Consider the following 21,966-nt stretch of genomic DNA (forward strand, 5'->3'; position numbering starts at 1 on the left):
TTATAGTCAGTCTTCTTATATCTAACTTGTGATTAAGAGCCAAAATTTTTACAGAAAACTAAATTATTAAAACTTATGTTTTATTTAACTGCAAATATATGTAAGAAAATTTTAAACTAATATTTAAGGCATGATTATTTTTCACAAACAATTTTTTTTTTAATAATTCTAGAAAAATTTAACCATGTTGAGTCAGAATTTCTACAAGAAATATCAGAAATAGATGTTTAACTCATTTCTTTTGAACATTATTGGCTACTTATTGTTGCTGTCAATTTTAAAATTAATTTTTTCCTGGGTTGGTTACAAGATTTTTCCAGGCTTGGGCCAAAAATTGTATTATTCTCGAATTTTTTTTTCTAAAATCAAATACCGTTTCTTTGATCCCATGGGAACTCAGTTTCATACGAAATAAAAACAAACATTTATGTTACTTGTTCGAAGTAATATTCAGTGTTCTAAAAGTTGGAAATTTTAAATTACTTTTATTGAAGTATAAGTTTTTATCATAAAATGCAATAAAATAATGATGACAATAGGAGCTTCAAAAAATTTGAAAGCTTTCAAATGCGCTCAAATTGAAAACAAAAATTATAATGTATGTCATTTTTAAAAGCTTAACTTTTCACAAAGTTTATCAAATCACTTAGATATTTACAATACATATTAAAACACACAAATTTTCTCTCTATAATTCCTGAATTCCAATTTCAAAGATATCAAAGAATATTTTCCTTATCATTTGCAAGTTTGAATCAAAGAACATTCTTATTGTAAATTTCTAATTGAGGGATAAAAAAAATGAAAAGTAATTAAAAATGAATGATTAAAAAATGTACAAAATTTTGATTTCTCCAGAAGGTTGCCCTTCTCTCTATCTCTGAATGAAAAAATGAATTTTAGTAAGTAACAAGTCATTTTTATACATGTGTGGTTATGAATAATACCTATATATCCATTTAATTTCTTATATCCACCATATCCAAAAAAAGTCTCAACAAGAAGAAGATTTAAAGTTCAGTAAAATAAAAAGCATTTGACATCTATTTGCCTAAGATTTGAAAAACCAATTCATTCATTGCAATAAGATTACAGCCAAAAGAATATTTAAACATTAGGAATTATAAATTTTCTATGGACTATTTCTATAGTAATTTCATGAAGTTGAAACTTTGAGAAAATGAAAATATGTTTACTTTTTTTACAGTCAAATGTCATTCTTTCAGAAAGATGACACTTAAAATCACGGAACTTTTATTTTCTTTGAGAAAAGAGTTTCTAAGAAAAGCCATGGAAAATTTCAAAAGGAAATTAAGGAAAATTTAAAAATAAAACTTTGTCATTATATATAGGTTTCTTAACACATTCGCTGCCACTAAAAATGATATTTCCATCCTCAGTAGATGGGTTCGAATAGTTTAAATGTTCCTTATATTTACAAGGAAAACCTGAAAAACGAAGAAACATATTATTTTCCTGTTTAGAGAGTGTTTTTTTTTCCGACGCTCTGGAGCGTCTGATCAGTATCTGATCTGAGAATACTGATCAGACGCTCCAGAGTGTCTGATCAGTATTCTCAGAAATAACCGACATATTGCTCAAAATAGCAGCTTGAAAGGAATAAAACGGAATACCATTCAAGTATACGTAGTACCATTTATGAAACAATACTGAAAATATTTACATAATAAGCACAATATACAGATATTGGCAGTCACGCACATAAAAAAATTCAAACAAAAGTTTTGATAACCAACCCCAAAAAATAATGCTTCACCAGCGTGCCGAAACAACTTCTCTGTTCAATTTCCAAAGCCATACTAAACACAGAGCATATAACTTATCATAGTCGATCAACGTGCCAGCGCGTCGTTGGCATACAAGTAGGTCAAGCTCTGACATACATATGCGTCGCGTATGTATCTTCTGCTAGTGCGTCGGTGGCAGCGAACATGTTAAGCATAATTTTAGTAGAAAACTATTGCCTAAGTTGTGTTAATATTTTTAAAAAATCTTCAATATCTTGTTATTTAGAGATCCTAACTCAGTTGACACAGCATTGTGAAAATTTGTATAAAACAACAAACAACAAATACATTGTAAGGTTTTGTTACTGGATTTACTCAATGATCATTAGTCCAGTGGCGTACGCAAGGGAGGGGTTTAGGGGTTTAAACACCCCCCTTGAGCTCAGACAAAATGGCAAAAATAAAAATTTTAGTAGAAATTATGCGAGCTATTATTTCTTAAGACTATATATTTTTATTAACCTTATGCCTACTTTTTTTTCCTCACGGTATTTCTCAGAATACTGAAAAAACATTTACTATAATAGGGTTGCACTTTTGAAACCAAATTCACGAGATACTGTTATGGACTGGTTCCTTTCTGTCCTGCCAGTATAGTTTTCGAGACTGGCTGTCATTTGCGAGATCTTTACGCGATGATTCTGGAATCCTAGACGTTCTGTCGTTTTGGAGACAATTCGAGAATTTTGGAGATGCGGTGAAAAATTATATAAAAGGGGGAACGGAGTACAGTGGAGTTAGTCAGACTAAGAATTATCTCTGCCCCTTGTCTTTCGGAGCTTGTCGCTAAATCTGTTTTGTTTTGTCTTAACAAAAAGTTCATTCAATCGCCGAACCCGTTGTCGCCAGTATTTCGACTAGTGAAAAAATCAGTAGCAATACCAGAGATACTGTGCTCGTTGAAGTTATTCATTCCAGCTCGAAACTTTGAGATCGTAGCATGGCGGATATTTCTGTGCCAATATATACATGTATTTGCTGTTCTTAGATCTTTAGGATTTAACAATTTTTAACGCAAGAATTTAGCAATTTTTAATTATTTTGAGAAAAAATCACGATCTGGAATTAGTGAGGTGATAGCATCTAGTACCAATGTAAGTTTTTCTGTTGCACAGAAATGTGATACTTCCGTTGAAGAAAACGTTTCTAGCATAACAAAATCTGATGAATGTGAAAGTGGCCCTCAAAGTGTTACTTTCCACCCATATGACATTAAACTTTTTCAGAAAATATTACATTATGTTCCTAAACTTAAAAAATCAAATCAAAATTTAACTAAACAATGTTGTCTAAATAAAAAGTCAAAATTGTCTAGCTGTCAAAATTAGGGAAATAATAGTGCTTTATAACAGATTCGAATTTCTCTTAGTAGTTTCAGAAAATTATGAACACCCCCCTTGAAAAAATTCTGCGTACGCCATTGCATTAGTCACATATGGCACCATTGTCTAAGACTAAGTTGAGCTCCGTGAGGTCTGGTCTTAACAGACTGCAAAGAATGGTCTGTGTAGCCTTGTCAGGCTGTCTCACAACCACTCAAATGGCTGCGTTTGAGACTAACTTCGGCTCCTTCCGCTATATTTGCACATAGAAGCTCTGACACGCATTAATGTACCTTGGATTATGGAAGAAATATTCTAGGCACTTGTTGTGGGGTCACCTTATGTCACAGATGACTGATCTTCCTTCTTTTATCATGTCCAGTCACTAAGATATTCTTTTCATAAATTTTTTAAAATCCATATTTCTTTCAGAGATGAATGGCTCAAATCTCCTCTGTGGCTTAGGGGCAATTGTTTAATGGATAAAGGCTTAGTTTTAAATCAGGGGCAGGTATTTATTGTTCCAATGATGATACCAAACTTCACATTTTTCCTGGTAATTATGCTACTGTTTCTCAGGCTGAAGTCTATGCTATCTTCTTGAGCTGTAAGGTGTGCATAGCAGGGATGAGAGTAGTCAGAAAGTAAAAAGGAGGAAATCCAGGAATGAATGAATGTGTGTGTATATATATATATATATATATATATATATATCCAAAAAATAGACAAAAAAGTGCCTTTTTTAAACTTGTAAACCATGTTATTATAAATCCTGATGATTAATTTTAAAATTGTATGAATAGATCAATATGAATCACATGCATGATTTTAAATTGAGAGAATATGAATCCCGATGTGAGGCTTTTAAATCATGTGAATATGAAACTCTACACCGAATTGAAAAAATGTGAAAATACAAATCATGATGCGTAATTTTTACATCACGTAAATACGAGTCACAATGCATAATTTTTAAATCGCGCGAATGTAAATCCCAATGCCTAATTTTTAAAGCACGTATAAACATGAAAATCGATTTTTGATAGTACAATCGCAAAAACGAATCACGAAATTTGATTTTAAACTCGCGTGAATACGAATTGCTACATAGGGTTTTAAAAGCGCGTAAATACAAATCACGATATTGGATTTTTAAATCTCATAAAAAATAAGAATTGCAATGTACGATACCTAAATCGCCTGAATAAGAATCGCAATGTTCAACTTTTAAATCAGGTAAATACGAAAATCGATGTTTGATAATAAAATCGCGATTTTAAAAATGCATAAATACAAAACGTGATATTGGATTTTTAAATCGCGTAAATAAGAATCATAATGTACGATACTTAAATAGCGAAAAGAATTAGAATTGCAATGCGCAGAGATAATGCTAGGACCATAGATAATGCTTAGGACCCCTTAGGATAAGAATTTATGCTATGGATCAAATATTGGGGACAAACTAGCCTTTGAGAAGAGCTTGATATAATTAATCCTACATGGGGTGAAAAACTCCCACCGCTATCCCAACGGCAAGGGGATGATTCTAAACCCATGCTTGGTCTACCATTGAGGATATTTAACATCAGCACTGTGCGTGATACAAACCAGGAGATGACCTATCCCAACTATTTATTATCTGATAAGATATTACTGAAATAAAAGTATTATGCCGCAAAGTCATAAACACAAGATTTGGATAAACATTAATAAATACATAATTAGAGACATCACTTACTTTAGAAGGGAAAAATGGAGTGGTTTTAAACTGTTTCAGAAACACTGCAATGGCAAATGTGCAGGCATAAAGAATGATAGAAAATAAGTAGACGTCAGGATAGGTTGTGATACATCCAGATCCTACCATGGTACCATTGTACCACTCACAGTGAGTTCTGTTTAGGTTGCTCCACTCAATGCTATCAAATATTTCTCTGGTAGTACCGTTTGACGGAGAACATACGCACTCAGCTGGGAATGATATCGAAGAGGAGACGAGGGGGTAGTAGTGTCCAATGTCCAAAACCTAGAAATTAAAATTTAACGGAAAGAAGGGAAAAAAGAATCTTTAAGTAAAACCGTTGAAGCTTTTCAAATCCTTATAATAAAGGCATTTTTTAAAAAAATCACTAATACAAGCTAGAGAGAGAGACACCAGTATAAAGACAGGACAGTTAAAAGAGCGGAATTTTAATGCAATTCAGAAGACTAATAAATTTGTGTGCAGTAAACTTAGTAACAAACAATGTAGTAGTATGGGGTTGAGTAAAAAGTTTTTCGCCAAAAAAAGACTTATAAAATGACAAATACATACAAAATCAGTAAAGCTAATGAAGATAGTAATCTCCATGGTCCAACAATGAGAATAGTAATCTCCATGGTCCAAACCAACAATGGTCTGCCAGCATTTTGGCAACATTTCAATCCCTTCAATGAAGAACTGCAGCGAGCGCGAGTCCAGAAAGCGATCAAAATCATTATTTGAATGAAAGAGCCATCGAGATGCAGCTGCAGATGCGAAAACAGATAGTAATCTAAAGACGCCATGTCTGGGTTGCATGGTGGATATTGCATCAAATCCCACTCCAGCATGTAGAGCGCCCAGTCAGTCATCGCACTAACATGTGGCCGGGCGTTATCTTGATGAAAGAGACCACCTTCCTTCTGAACTAGTTTTTTTTAATTTTTTCGCAATGCTAACTAATCGCCTAACTAGCGATTTCATCACTAACTTTGATTAGCATATTGCTGTATATTGTATTGCTGATAGCCGGTCTGCTTTTCAAGCCCTCCTTATAGATAGATAATCCCACCAGATACAGAGAAGCACTTTCTTGTTAGTTAGCATTCGTCTTGCTACAGAGCCTGCTGATTCCTCGGGTGCTAATTAGCCTGCCTTACGGCTTGTATTGTTGTAGTACACCTATTTTTCATCACAGGTTACAATTCTATCCAGAATGTTCTCTTTTCTTTGATCTCTGAACAGAGCCAAACAGCTTGCTTTTCTTTTGCTTGTCTTTAACAGTCAATCGTTCCACCCCCAGTGGTTCAACTTAAACATTAGATTTATGTGTTTGAAAGCATTAACTATTGTTATTTGAAAAACGTTAAGCTCTGTTGTGACCGTTTATTATAAGGCATGGGATATGTATTTAGGATGATTGACAATGATAGCACTCATATTGATAACTTATAACATAACAATAACTTTATTCACAATACGTACATAGAACACATCAACAATAGAACATACTGGAAACCGAAACTGAAACATACAATGTAAACACAGTTGCAGTTACATCACAACCGCGATACTAGCGCCACTGGAATTACATGGAAGATCCCAACAGTCTCCCCCACTTAATTAGAATTGAAATAACAGTTAATTGAAAACATTAGCTACTTAAAAATTGAATATGTTTGAAAAATACACTTAATTGAAAATACTTAACACAGATTTGAAATATGCTTATGACATTACGAAGTCCCTAAAGCGTGTAGGTAATTGTCTCTTTCTTTTTGGTTTTGTCACAACGTCCTGTTTGGAATTTGTTGGAAGTTCTGGAATACTAGGCTGAGTAGGTGAGGAGATCTTAGATGGTCTAGGTATGTCAAAAGACTGGGTTGGGCCAAAAGTCACACACTTTTTTTTCTCTGGAATTAATGTTGATCTTAATTGGTTTATGTGTCTCTTTAATTGCCGACCTGAGTCTAGTAAAATCAAATAATGACGTGTACCATACTTTTTCACGACTTTGCCAAACTGCCATACGTTATGGTTATTTATGAACAACCTCACCTGGACTCTCTCCCCCACTGAAAAAGATCTTACAGGAGTACTGGAAACTGTTGATGGTGTTGGATGATAAGGAAAGATTGAGTTTAAACGTATGCGGATTTTTCTATGTAAGTATAATTGAGCAGGTGACTGTCCACAAGCTAGAGGTGTTGCTCTATAACGGAATAATATGTTTTGAACTTTACTTGGGATTGAGGATTTTTCAAGAAAAGAAGCTTTTAACTTTTGCTTTAAGGTTTGGACATTTCGCTCTGCAAGACCATTGGTGGCAGGATGTCCTGGAGCGATGAATTTTTGAAATATTCCTCGATTAGAACAATAAGAATGGAATTCTTCACTTTGAAATATTGAAGCATTATCAGATACAATAACCTGTGGATAGCCATGAAAAGAACAAATTTTTTCTATCAAAAGGATAGTTTTTGAACTAGTTGGGGCATCTTTAATGACTTCGACTTCTGCCCATTTGGACTTAGCATCAACACACACCAAAAAATAGTAATTTTCAAATGGACCTGCATAATCTATATGAATTCTGTCCCAGTTATCTGCTGGAGATTCCCACGGATGGACAGATACCTTTGGAGGATTAGACTTTGTCAATGCGCAGCCTTCACATCCTTTGACTAAATTTTCAATGTCACGATTTATGGCAGGCCAATAAACATACTGTCTTGCCAGTTGCTTCATTTTAGTTATTCCTAGATGAGTTTCGTGAAGTTCCTTTAGTATGTTTGAACGTAAGCTTTTTGGAATAACTACTCTTTCTCTTCGAAAAAGTATGCCATCAAACAATGTAAATTCTGAATCTTCAGAGTTGTTGTTCAGCCTTTCAATTATTTCGCTGAGTTCTGGATCTTTCTTTGTTTCAGACTGGATTGTTAAAGATGTTATTTTTTCACTTGAAATCTGGAAAATGTTTTCGGCACATATTTGATTTGCTTCTTCCCCTATAAATTTATCGACTGAGTTTTCGGGTTTTTGAATTGGAGCTCTAGACAGGCAATCGACATTTTCATTTTCAGATCCCTTTTTGAATTGCACTGAGTAATCAAAACTTGATAAGTAGGAAGCATAGCGAAGTAATCGTGCTGAAGTCATACGTGGTAGTGCCTTATGAGAATGAAAAATTCTTGTTAGTGGCTCATTGTCAGTAATAAGTTTGAAATGTTTACCAAATAAGTAATTGAAGAATTGTGTAACACCAAAAATAATAGCTAAAGCCTCTCGATCTAATTGGCTATAGTTTTGTTCGGAGTTGGTAAGTGAACGAGATGCGTAAGCAATAGGTCTTTCTACACCTTGTTTAGAGTGACTCAATACTGCTGCAATTCCCGTAGGGCTGGCATCTGTGGTCAGGACAATTGGTAAACTAGGATCAAAAGGAACAAGAACTCTATCACTGGTAAGTTCATTTTTCAGTTTCAGGAATGCCGATTCACAACTTGCAGTCCATAACCAAGGCTGGTTTTTTCTTAGCAACCGTCGAAGTGGGTATGATATAGTTGAAAAATTTGGCATAAAACGGGAGTAGTAAGTTACAAGTCCCAAAAATCGTTTGATTTCTTCAATATTTGATGGTCTTGGCATTTCTTGAACAGCTTGAATTTTTGTTGGCGATTTACTTATCTTATTATATTCAATAACATGTCCAAGATATTCGATTTTCTCTTGAAAGAAGGAACACTTTTGTTTATTTATGTGCAGATCATAGTCAGAAAGTCTTTGTAAGCAAGCTTCTAAATTTTCAGTACATTCTTGAAGTGTTTCACCATGTATAATAATATCGTCAAAGTAAGATTCTGTTTTTGGTAACCCTTTGAGAATTTGAGAAAGAATGCGATTGAATTCTGATGGTGCTGTCTTGATTCCAAAACTAAGCCTATGCATGCGATACGTACCACGATGTGTTGAAATGGTCTGTATCATGCTACTATCTTCATCAACTTTTAAATGTAGGTATGCTTTAAATAAATCAAGTTTACAAAAATATCTTGAATTTCGAAGACTATGAAGCACATCATCTATCCTTCTTACTGGATGATTTGATTGAATTATTCGTTCATTGACTCCACATTTGTAATCAACACATAATCGAACTCCACCGTTTGGTTTTGGAATGACAACCAATGGTGACCCCCAATCACTCGTAGGCACTAAGGATATTATTCCATCTGCCTCAAGAGAGTCCAATTCTTTATTGACGCGGTCCCGGAGAGCATAAGGAACGTCACGCTCCCTAGTAAAAATGGCTTTTGCTCCATCCCTAAGTTGAAGTGATACTTGAAAATGAGGGACGCAACCAACTCGTTCTTCAAAGAGGGGTGAAAATTTTTCCAAAAGTGAATTGAGAGGGTTGATTTGATACACTGGTGATTTATGAATTGAAGTGTTTGATATATTAGCATCTATTTGTAAAAGTTCGATTTCTAAGGCTCGAATCCATTGACGGCCTAGAATAGCTGCACATCCAGCTGGAACAATATGAAGTTCACCTGTAATGTTTTTGTTTTGAAATGCAACATTTACATGCACTTTCCCCTTGGGTTGAATAATATCTCCAGAATAAGTACGAAAAGCAATGTTTGATTTTTCCAAGGGCACATTTAAATTTAAACGTTCAAAATCAGTTTCTGAAAGTAGGGAAAACTTTGCTCCAGAATCTACTTCGAAGTGTTGTAGCTTCCCATTGAGGTATACAGAGACGATATATTTGTCAGAGTCATGGCAAACTTCAAATAAATCTATAACTTTATAGCATGGTGAAGAGCTGTGAATAGAGTTGACACCAAATGTAATATTTTGATCATGTACTTCAGTTGAAACAGCATGAAGAGAAGGTCTGGGACTGGAATTCATTGACTTTCGTGGCATCTTAATTAAAGTTGAAATGCAGACTTTACTAACATGACCTATTTTTTTGCATGAATCACATTTTAGTTTAGTTTTATTAATTCGACAATCTTTGACTTGGTGATTATTTCTGCCACATCTGATGCATAGATTTTCAATACCAAGGGCTCTATAATCTGGTTTCTGGCGTTGAGAACTAGATCGTGAACTGGAACGATTTCTATGACGTGCTGAGAAATTTGAAACTTTATTATTGTCACTTAAAGCGTAAGAAGTAGAGCGTGGAGAACCTTTTTGAGTGAGTTCTTTACTTTCGATTTTGGACGCCTCCAGAGCAATCGCCTTTGATAAGACATCATCGAAAGTTATTAAATCTGATTGTAGCACCTGTTCGCGCAACCAGTCATCACGCAATCCTCGAATGAACTGAGCCCGGAGAAAAACATCTGCAATTGTTACTGATTTATCACAGTCACATTTCACAGAAAATTCGCATTCAACTATATCACGTTGCAAAGCAGCTACAAATTCTGAAATTGATTCATGTTCTTTTTGATATATATTTAAAAAATAATGTTGGGAAACAACTACATTTTTTCTAGGAATTAGCATTTGCTTGAAAGCTTTCACAAGATTATCATGTGATAATTGTTTGACTGGTTTCTCTGGTCCAAGAAAAGCTGCCAAATTATTATAGTGTGATGAACCAATAGATACACATAGAAGTTGAGCAATTTTATCTTTATCAATAACACCCTTCATAGAACAATAATTTTCAAATCGTTCTAAATAGCATGAAAATTTTTCACGTTTTGAATCATAATTTTCAAAAGGATGCACATTAACAAGATTTACTGATGAATCAATAGACTGTTCTTTTGAAAAATGTTTTTCGATTTGTGCTATCATTGCTTGTTGTTGCTGATTAAATGCAGCAATAAATGTTTGGAATTGTTCAGCATTCATTATTTATATATTGAAAGTTTGAAAAAATAGTTGAAAATTTAAATTAATTACAGTACCTGAATTCAATTACTTGAAACATTTCCGTTTTGAAATTTCATCCATTTTGAAGTTTCGTTTTTGAACGATCTTGAAATTCTATTGATTATTTCTTCTTATTTTTCTCCTCGTCGCCAAAACTGTTGTGACCGTTTATTATAAGGCATGGGATATGTATTTAGGATGATTGACAATGATAGCACTCATATTGATAACTTATAACATAACAATAACTTTATTCACAATACGTACATAGAACACATCAACAATAGAACATACTGGAAACCGAAACTGAAACATACAATGTAAACACAGTTGCAGTTACATCACAACCGCGATACTAGCGCCACTGGAATTACATGGAAGATCCCAACAAGCTCTAACGTAATAGTTCATGTTGAAACATTTCTCGCTTGATCAATGATTTGCTTTAACTGGTTACAATCAACCTCAATAAAGAGGCCAGATCGTGGTTCATCTTCAATGTCAAAATTCCCAGCTTTTAACTTTCAAAACCAAACTTTATTGTATCATAAGAAACAATTTTGAAACCCAAACTTTCACATTTTTTTGTGGCATTCAGTTGCACTAGGGTTTATTTCGGTACTCATAGTACATAATTGTTCTGATCTGGTGATGGGATAGCTCCATTTTAAACAATTTTTTGGTGCACAAGATAATAATTGTCAAACAAATTACACAGTTGTGTAGTTCCAACTCTCAGCTTTAGAATGCAAAAACTCGTTTGAAGAAAGGTTAGCTACCATTGGAATGGCTGCTGTTTGGCGCGGAGGTATCTCCCCTAGGCGGAAAACTTTTTTTTGACTCAACCCGATATTTTATGGATTCTGTTTGCAATATTGCTGTTTCACCGGATAAAAAATATACTGTTTAGTTTTAGATACAAACATCAATGTCTTTCACCTTCAATTGTAGAATATCTTCTCAATCTGTTGTCGATATATGTGTATAATGAATGTTATTTGTTCTGTCATATATAAATGATTTTTTGTGATGTTCTGTAATATGTTATGTGCACTGCATATTTTACCTAATCCCCAGCCTAACAAATGCTACCTATATAATTTATAGCAATTTTTTGAACTTTGAATGAGGATTGATAAATTATATCACCATAATAAAAACAGAAACCTTATAATTCAGCTAAAATTAATTAGCAAATGATTCCTCAAAAACTGGACTTTTCCATGTTTCCCAAAGAAAATTTCAATAAAATTTTAACCATATTTTCAATCTTTTAACAGTCATTCTAAAACTATATGTAAATCTAGAAAGAAATTTGAAGTAAAAATTCTTTAAACTATCTTCTAATGCAAACTTATCTCCTAATTTATTTAATTTGAAAGAATTTTTAACTTTTATGCAATGGAATATTTAAAATAAATAACTGTAACAGATAATAGAATTATTTACTATAAACCATACCAATATTCCTTAACTTTTTTTTGTTGCTTCAATCAAATTAAAATCTGTCAATTTCAGATTTTTCCTGATTTAAAGGATTTTTTTTACAAACTTGTTTTAAAAACTATTTAAAAAACTGCTGAAAACAATTAATTGTTATTAAACCATCATAAAATATTGTTACACACCATGTGTGAAACAATATTTTAACAAAAAAATGAACACTTACTTTTTCAACTGATTTGTAAATAAATATGAGTGAAATAAGGGTGGCAAAATTTTCTTCAGTAAATCGAGTGATGTAACAAACTAAAGCGCTTGCGTCGAGGGCGACTAGAGTTATAAGCACAGCAGCGGTCCACAGCCCTATCCATAGACGTAATGGTAAGTAGTCTAGATCATTCTCTCTGCAAAAGATCATTATACTTAAGTGTTTAAGGAACATTATCATTTAGGAATGCTGTATAAATTTTAAATCTAAACTAAAACATAATCTAATACAATAATATTAAGCAATCAGTGATGAATCGAGCAAACTTAACATAGATTTCCAAATATAGGCTGAGAAGTTCAAAAGTTTCCCTTTAAAATTTTTAAAAGCTTTAAGTCAGGGAGAGATCAGATTTTAATTAGATCCATCAGCTTCTTAAAATTCCATTCCAAAGCATCAAAATATTTTTTTGTTAATTGTGCGATTATTACTTGATTAAATGTTAATTAAGCGATAAATTGTTAAACAGCATAGAGAAAATTTTTAAATACATAAAATAGTTTAAAATAAAACACCAACAATCTACAATTGAAAAAGAATAAAATGGGAAAAGAATACTTTTTTAACAATATTTCCTCTAACAGCTCATTTTTCTCAAAAAAAAAAAAAAAAAAGCAGCAAACAAACAGAGCATACAAAATTCAGAAATTACTCTGGCTTTCAGCAAAGTTGAACTACCAATGAATGATGTTAATTGCATGTTGAAAGGTTTGAGAAGAGATAACAAAGTATGTAAACAAATAAATTAAGATGGCTAGGTAGTCACAAGAAGGAAGTTGAAAGCTACTCACAAAGATATGTTTTTTTTTATGTGGGCTTAAAAGAAAAAAAGCATTTTTTCCATTTATACATGAAAATGCAGGATTGGAAGATTTATACCAGGAAGTAAATAAGCTAAAAATATTTCATTAAACTAAAATAAGAATCGAATAACCAACAGAGTTTTTTTTTATAATAATAATAAACTAGTTAATATATAATAAGGTAATTTTTAAAACAATATTTAATGTCAGTAGGAAAAGGAATGAATACAATGTTTGGGAAAAAGTTAACTGGATAGCATACTTGCAAAAATCATATAATATTGTTTCAAAGACTAGAACAGGACCAGTGCTTCCCAAGATGGTCAACGGTTGACCACTAAACAATCCATAGAGAATACCACAGATGGCGCCAGACATGAGGCTCTCCATGGCAGCCTATACAAAAATGGAAAAAAAAAGTACAAATAATTTTTTTAAAATAATTTAAAGAAACCCTTATAATATGACATATTTATAACCTTCCTTATTTAATGCTACAAATTAACTACGTTTGTTTTCGTACAATTTAGAAGCTGTAGTGACCAGAGTAAGTATTATGATAAGAAGGTCCCATGCCTTTGTGGTATAAGCAAATATAACGAAATTAACAGCAATTTATTTTGATTTAGGTGAATTATGTTAGTGAATTCAATTAGGAAAAGTCAAAAGTGTTATTTTAACCTTTCGCTGAAGGAGCTTAGATAAACACTTATTTTGGTTCACCAGTTGCTGAAAGCAAAACGTTAAACTTCTCATGCGGGGTTTGATAGAGGTTAAAGACCTTTACTGCAACCAGTTGGGTTACTGCAACAATTTTTAATTAATGTGTTTTTTTTTCCTGAAGATTTTTAACTTATTTTCCACACAATTTAGCCTTACTTATCCAATGACCCTTAAAAAGACTTTGTTCAGTGACTGCTCTTAACTTTTTTTGCCAGGTTTCCGGACTTATTACCCAGTCTATTAATAACTTTTAGCCTAAATTCAACTTACTAATTTTATTGTTAATGAGAAGAAAAGGTGGATTCTAAATTGGAATATGCGGAAAATAAGTTAAAAAATTGCAAAAAAAAAGAAGAAATTTTTTTTGAATGTTTTTTTCTTTACGATTTAAAAAGGGAAGACTGTCCTGAAACTTATTTCTTAATATAACTGAATATAGCAATCTTTTTCTTTTTTAGCCCCTCATATGAAGTTCAATACTAAAATAATCCTATTAAATTTACAGCCATAAAAGTATTGAAAATTGATGAATATGAGATGGATAAGCAATCCTAAAAACATTCAATCGAGAGTGAAGAGGTCATTTTGCAAAAGAATGAGCTGGAATAGTGCATGTAAAAGGTTTTTTGTAACAAAGTATACCATATTTTACATTTAAATTCATTCAAAGAAATAACTTACGATTCTCTCTTCCGTAGCATCCCCCAGGAGTCCACCAAATGTGATGATGGGCGTTAGGCAAGCAAAATACAAAAAGAATATGGAAGCAACACTCTGGAGTGCACAAGCATCTGTAAAATCACTCAGGTACCAGGGGAGTTTGCGTTTCACATCATTAATAAGGCCACCAAATAGTCTGAAACATTCAGAAAGATCAGTTTTTCTCAAAAAATAATAAATTTCAAAATGGATATAGTACAATCTCTATTTCTGAAATAGTTAATAAGGCTAAGAATATAGTATTAGGTTAAGAAGTCATCCCTTAATAGAGGTCAAAAGCACTACAGATTCAGTGTTAACAAAATAAATTTAGAACTCTTAATGTGTCAACCTATAAATATTTGGGTATATGAAAAAATAGCAGAAATAAAAACCATTAAAACATTGACAAATTAGGAGGAATTTAAGTTAAAGTTATTAATTATACAACCAGACTCAAACGTGTTTTTTTTTCTTCTCTGAATGAACATATACTTTTTTTTTGGCAATTTTTGACTCACTATCAAAATAAGGGAGGGATAGCAGCAATCAGGAAAAATATGGTTCGGATAGTTTAAACAATAGAGCAATTGAAAGTTAGGGTCCCTGAAACATTGATTCCTATTCTGCATATTTAATCAAATTGAATTGTATAGCATACAAATTTTTATGCTATTTTAAGCTATCTAATTTTAAATAACACCATAGAAAAAATAGAACAAAATTAGTCAAATAGTTTTTAAGAATTAAAACCTGAAAAAAAAATTTATAACTTAGAAATTATTCAATCAATTTCACTCAAATTTGGTATTTGACATAGAAAATTAGTCTAAAAGAGTGTAAAAATTTGTACACCTTACAATTCAATATTGTTCCATCTCTTATTTAATAAAACTATAAAAAAAATTTTTTTTTGCTCAGACTTATTTATAGATAAACAATTTCTATAAATGTGAGCAAAACTTGTATTTACTCTAAAACTTCCATAGATATACCTAAATAAGTTGAAAGTGAATTATTAATTATAGGCCGTTGGCACCATCGCCAGCTTCAATTTACGCCTAAACATTAGTATATGGGAGAAGTTTTAAAACTTTTTCTCAAAAATTTTCGCCAGACAGCTTAATGTTTTACATTAATGAATACATCTCCTACGAACTAATGTAACAAAATACAGTCAAACCCCGTAATAGTGAACTTTCAAGGAACCAGAATTTTGGTTCCCTATATCCGTTCCACAAACAATTTTAACTAATGGTTCCTAACTCCTCCCTTTTATTACACATTTAAATTAATGACAAATAAAATGAAACACAAAAATGGCTGAAAAATAATATGTAGTAACAAAAAATGCGTTAACTTACTTTTATTTTTTATTACTCTTCATTTTGCGTACGAACAAAATTAGTAATCTTTAGCTGATGAGAAGCTGATTCAAGGAAAAATTTGTTTATACATACTTTCTGTGGAAGAATCGAAATGTTTTCATCACTTTCAGCACTATATTTTGTGTGCACAAGAACTTGTTTAGTACTTTAATTACTGCTTTGGTCCCTATCATGGTGGGGAGGTTGCTTTCCTTTTTTTCAATTTCTTCATCTGTATCAGATGAGTAATCTTCATTTTTTTTAACCTTACTTCCTCAAAAATGTCCTCGTCTGCAAGATCTTCAGATGTAACGATATCATTATCGCACATTTCAAAAAGCTCCAAATCAAATTCTGAAAATGTTGCAATGCCGCGTTCGTCAAGCCATTTCGCTAAAGGCAAATCATCATTTTTTTCAGTTACACTTTCTGACAAACCAGCGCGGCGAAAACAATTAAGAATGGTTTCTGTAGCCAGTCGCAAAGATTTTTTGTGCATTAGTATGGCATCAAGAAGGGAAACATAACAATCAATTCATTTTTCACAGCCTTCAAAAATCCACCTTGATCTATGGGCTGTACTATAGATATTGCGCTTGGTAGCCGGAAAACAAGATTAATCCATTCCAGGTTTTCAACACCTGAATGTGCTGTGCAGTTATCAATCAACAGCAAAATTTTTCTTTTTTGGGCTGATATTTCTTTATCCCACTTTTGAATTTCTTTTTCAAATAGATTAGGTGTCATCCATGCTTTAAGATTGGCTTTATATGAAACTGAAATGTTGATAAGATTTGCCAATCAAAAGGTTGCGCATCTTGAATCCATTAATATTAGTACATACCAAAATGGTGAGTCGCACTTTTGAAAGTTTACCACCACGTTTTAGGACACTTTTTATTTTTAATGTTTGGTCAGTATAAAATAATCCATCTTCATCAGTGTTGAACATTTCTTTCTCTTCATAGTTATGAGAGATATCATTCCAAACATTTCTTTTCCAATCCTTAACATCACACACACACAGATATGGAAACCACTCTCCGATAATTTTTCCTGAATTTATGTTATTCCGCTTTTTAAACCTGTCTAATCAGCCACTGAAGCACATAAAAGTAGTCTTAACAAATCGCTTTGCAAATTCATCGGTTTTGATTTGAAGCATTTGTCCAGATACTGGAAGATTACGGCTTCTTTGAATGCTGATCGAACCACTTCAGTAATGCTTCTTTCACATCCTTGTGATCTGCTTTTCTCAACTTTTTTCTGCCATCTAAATTTTTTTTCGCAAGCAGAAATTTTTAATTGCCTATTTTTCCATATGTTACAAACTGTAGATTTGGATAATTTACAATCCCTGCAAATATCGACTTAATTACATCCATTTTTAATTTTTCTGATTATGCCCATTTTATCTTCAATGGAGAACATTTCAAGTTTATTGCTCGCCATAGTTAACTTTGAGAAATTTATTTGCAGGCTTCTTTACCTAAATTGAGAGTATAAAGGAGTTGAAAGGAGGGCATTATCAACACAGATCAGTGTCCACCCCTTTGACCAATAATGAATAAGTATGTATTTCAATGCACTCCCTCTGACAGAAAAGAGATATTGACCCCAATGACCCCTTACAGGTGTAACATCTGCCTGGGTTGCCCTTTGTTTAGGGATGGGAAAGTGAGATAAAAGAAGCAAACAAGAAAAAATGCTTATCATTATATTCCACAGAATAGATGGTTTTAAAAATCAGTATATGCATTTATTTTGAAGTAGAAATTTTAAAATTAATTTTTTTAAAAAATGGGGGGAAAAACAGTTGAAGACAGAAAAAAGTTCATAATATCCAACTTCTTCACTTTTTTGATTCACTATGTCTACAAAAAATAACATTATACCTTTATAGCAAGGCACAGGACCCCAGACATTTAGTTCATTATATCCAGGAGTTCGCTATTAACTGTGTTCACTATAGGGGGTTTGACTGTATTTTTAAATTCTATAAATTTTTAAAACAACTTTGAAAGTGTTTTTAGAGCAATTTTCATAGTGTGTTTATGAAACTACTTTTAATGTTACATTCGATAACTTAAAAAAAAAAAAAAAAAAAAAAAAAAAAAGTACTTTACGTTTTTTTTACTGTCAACAACATGGAAATATATAAAAGGAAGTATTATTAAAATATTTTTTCCTGGGCGTATGAAAAATGTTTCACTCTAAAATTGTTCTTCAGTTTCTTGTTTTTCCCGCAGGTGGCTACAAGTGGAAATTACTGAACTGTGAATAGGAGAGCACCAAGGATGTACTGTGGTTACTGTAAATAAATTAATGATCCCTTATTGCTGGGTTTCAATAATCACCCAATAAAAAAGAGATCACACATAGGAAGTCATCAATCATCATTTACTCCGCAAAGCAGAGAATCCCATGACTGGATGCAGACAGTCATTTTTGCCCTGAAACGTTTTTTTCTATCTCTTCAAACCAGACACTAATTTTTCTAAATTTGAAAAAAAAAAGAAAAGAACTATTTCTGTTTTAAATTGTAAGGAAAAAAAATTATGCAACTTTTCACCATTTTTAAAGCATGTAAATATTTTCCTTATCTATAACTAAAAATATTTTTAAAGCTATTTCGCTACTAAAGAATCAATCTCTCTCCTGTCAACTTGCCTTATCTTTGCAAAGAAATTAGAGAAAATGATACTGCTTTTGTGAAATAATTTGGACAGCGGCATCAGGACGGCACAAGTTATGAGATCCCTCAATTTGAAACAACGTCTTAAATGTTTCTTCCACACTGAAAATTTCCTTCATTTTATTAGCAATTTGAAGACTGTATTTAACAAAGCTGGGGTTAAACAAAGTGAACAGAAATATAATCTTTGAGTTGTTTATATAAATGAAACATTTATTCAGACACTTGATAGATATCAACTGTCTTTAATCAACTCCATAGGTCCTCATGCCTTACAGGTATGCATTGCTTTTTTTTTTCTGTGCATCGTGGGAGGTTTACTTTCAAGGATGTATTAACCACATATCCCATCAAGTGATGGGTAGGTGTTAGGAGATGTTATTGAAACCAACTGAGGACGAGAAGCTCCTATTTGGTATCATATGACAAACTTGAATGTGTTAATAGGAAAATTACATTCATTTATCTGTAATTACATCTAAAATTATGTATTTATATAAAAAATTATCATATATTCTTTTTACATAGAAGAAAACATTGTTTAAAAATTAAATAAATATCCTTGTAGATAGTTATAGTAGTTTATTTAATTATTTCTATATCCTTGAAAATATTCTAATAAAATTTACGGTGTTAAACTTCTTTATAAGGGTACCCTTCCCGTAAACGGACAATTTCTTCAGTCCCAAGATGTCAGCTTAACCGAGGTTTCACAGCATGTATATATATATATATATGTACATAATACATACATGTGTGCACAATTCTTCTTTAAGGTGTTAAGTGAAACTGTAAAATTTTATTCTAAATGATAATGAAAACTAACAACAAAAAAAATCATTTCTGTGCCAGAGAGTTACCATGTGAACACTTTGGTTACCTGGGTGGGGTGATTTTGAGATGCCCAACCTAAATCAACTAAACCATGCTGAATGTTTACCATGTTGTGCACATAGCAAACCTTGAAATCGAATGTAGAGGAAAAATTTCAAACTATCCCTAAAAATTTTAAACGCGTAATCTTTATAAAAATATAGTCAGGGAAAAATTAAAAAATCCATAATAAAGGAATTGAATTTATTTATCATTATGAGTAATTTTATAATTATTATTCTTATCATTATTATTAATTCTATCAGTAATATGAATTTCATTATTAATAATAATAAAATTAAGAATAAACATATTGTTATTCCGAAAGATTAAGTTTCAAAATCAACATTAAACAAATTATTAGAAATATTTTTTGAAAGTGGGATCCCTTTTTATTTGATTTTTTCGTATTAGGCATTAGATATTTCTACGGCCTACAATATAATGGCCTTTTTCGACGCTGACCAATGATGCAACCAAATCTTAATATATTGCCTGATCCAGGTATGATGCAAAATATTAATTTGTTACTCAACTGGTTTCCGATACAAGATAAAATTTGGATTTATCACCTGACCAGTTCCGGGCACCTGTCCAGAAATCATAACATTTGTGCAAAAAAATATAAAAATCGTATAATTTTCATGTAACAAATACTTTGCAATAGATATTTCTCAGGAAAAAATTAGCGCTACAACACTACAAATAACAATAACAATGCAAAGATTTATTTGTTATGCGGACAATTCCAGATACCCAGTAAAACTTGTACTTATCCCTTGGCCAGTTTTGATAACGTAATGATTAAGTAAAACTATGCTATGAAGTGTAGACCTCTACTAATAGTGAACTTTAAAATTAATTTTACTTAAATTTTCAATAGCATTTGTTATTGTGCCTTTCGTTAAACGTGTGATATTCTAAAAATAGTTAGTAAAATGATGGTATACTAAATTAAAAACATTTTAGCTATTAGGGTTTAATTTTTAATCATCAGATAATTATAAACGTAATTTAATGTGCTAAGATCTACCTTAGTACAATCTCTTAACCTTTATGATACTAGGTGAATTTTTTAAAATCTTATTACCAGTATTGGACAGAAGATTAATACATAATGTAGTTTTGCTGTCCTTAATGTTACAAATATTGTTATAATGTTATCTCCCTATTCTATTAAATTTGAACCTCCAAAATATAAAATATCTTAAAATATTAACTTTAAAAAAAACAATGAATTAAAAAACATAAGTTGGCCTACTGGAGGTTTTCTATTAAAAACGTAATTGCCCTCCGGCATCTTTTTAACCCATGGATCTCGGTAAACCACCGAAGCGAACGTTAAAAATTTTAAGTAAGGTAAAGACGAAGTAGCAACCAGTAGCCAAGATTACTTTGAAGAAACTCCTTAAATATCAATCATAGAACATTCCGAAGCACTGGACAGGTGTTGATCACTGATAGGCCAAAGGTTGAATGACCTGCCATCAGGCATCACAACTAGGTCACTAGTAACACCACTCTCGTTATGAGTTATGTCACTCTTCGTTTATTCCAGTCGCTTTCATGTAGGAATGTAAACAAAACATTGATAAAGTAAGTTATGAACGACTTCAACATTCTATTGAAATAAAATTAAAATAGTCTTAACAGGAATTGCTTAAATTAAATATTTAGGAACTACTTAATATAGGTGATAGGATTTACATAGAAAATATGCTAACAGCTAACAAATTTTACTGCATGATCAATCACGAATTTAATGCATCTGTTTTAAATAACAAGTCATACACAAAATAAATGATTAAATATTTAAAAATCATTAAAATAAGTATTAAATCTAAGATAAATTAATATATGCTATCTTGCTTAAAAACAGAAATTATGTAGTTTGATAATTTTCATCATAACTTTTCAAATGTACACAAAACTGTACTGCTTACAATTTGAATGCAACACAATCGCCAACGCATTACGTTAATAAATACCAATTTGAAAAACTTAAATACCAATTTAAAATACTCGAATTTTATGTAAACTAAGTGGTTAAGAACAAAAATATAATAAAAATAAGTTATCAAAATATAATAAATTGATGATAATAATCTTACAAGGCTCAAAATTGTCCCATATAGAACAAACAAGATCTCATCACATTTTTTTATTGTAATTATTTTGAAAATTCGCTTTAGAGAATGACTTGCATATTCCCCCTTTGTTTTCTTCACATCTGCACCAGCAGAAAGAGGGAATCGTACTTACATAAATCCCTGCGAGACTATTTGCAGGGTGATTGCGAGCGGGGAATTCGTCAACGGCTTCT

General features: G+C 32.0%; 1 protein-coding gene across 3 annotated transcripts in view; it reads right to left on the reverse strand.

Annotated features, from left to right (window-relative positions):
* Ndae1 (Na[+]-driven anion exchanger 1) overlaps positions 1-21,966 on the reverse strand; it is a 167,941-nt gene that overhangs the window by 25,561 nt on the left and 120,414 nt on the right. For all 3 annotated transcript variants that reach the window (XM_043052758.3, XM_043052756.3, XM_087165310.1), the window contains 4 exons: positions 14,691-14,865; positions 13,549-13,682; positions 12,442-12,619; positions 4,872-5,159 (listed from right to left, as the gene is read on the reverse strand). In XM_043052758.3, the coding sequence (XP_042908692.1) occupies positions 4,872-5,159; positions 12,442-12,619; positions 13,549-13,682; positions 14,691-14,865 (775 nt within the window). The remainder of the gene's footprint in view (positions 1-4,871; positions 5,160-12,441; positions 12,620-13,548; positions 13,683-14,690; positions 14,866-21,966) is intronic.

Source organism: Parasteatoda tepidariorum, chromosome 6 (assembly GCF_982258835.1).
Source record: "Parasteatoda tepidariorum strain Cologne lab strain chromosome 6, Ptep-v5.0, whole genome shotgun sequence".
Classification (NCBI taxonomy): Eukaryota; Metazoa; Arthropoda; class Arachnida; order Araneae; family Theridiidae; genus Parasteatoda; species Parasteatoda tepidariorum.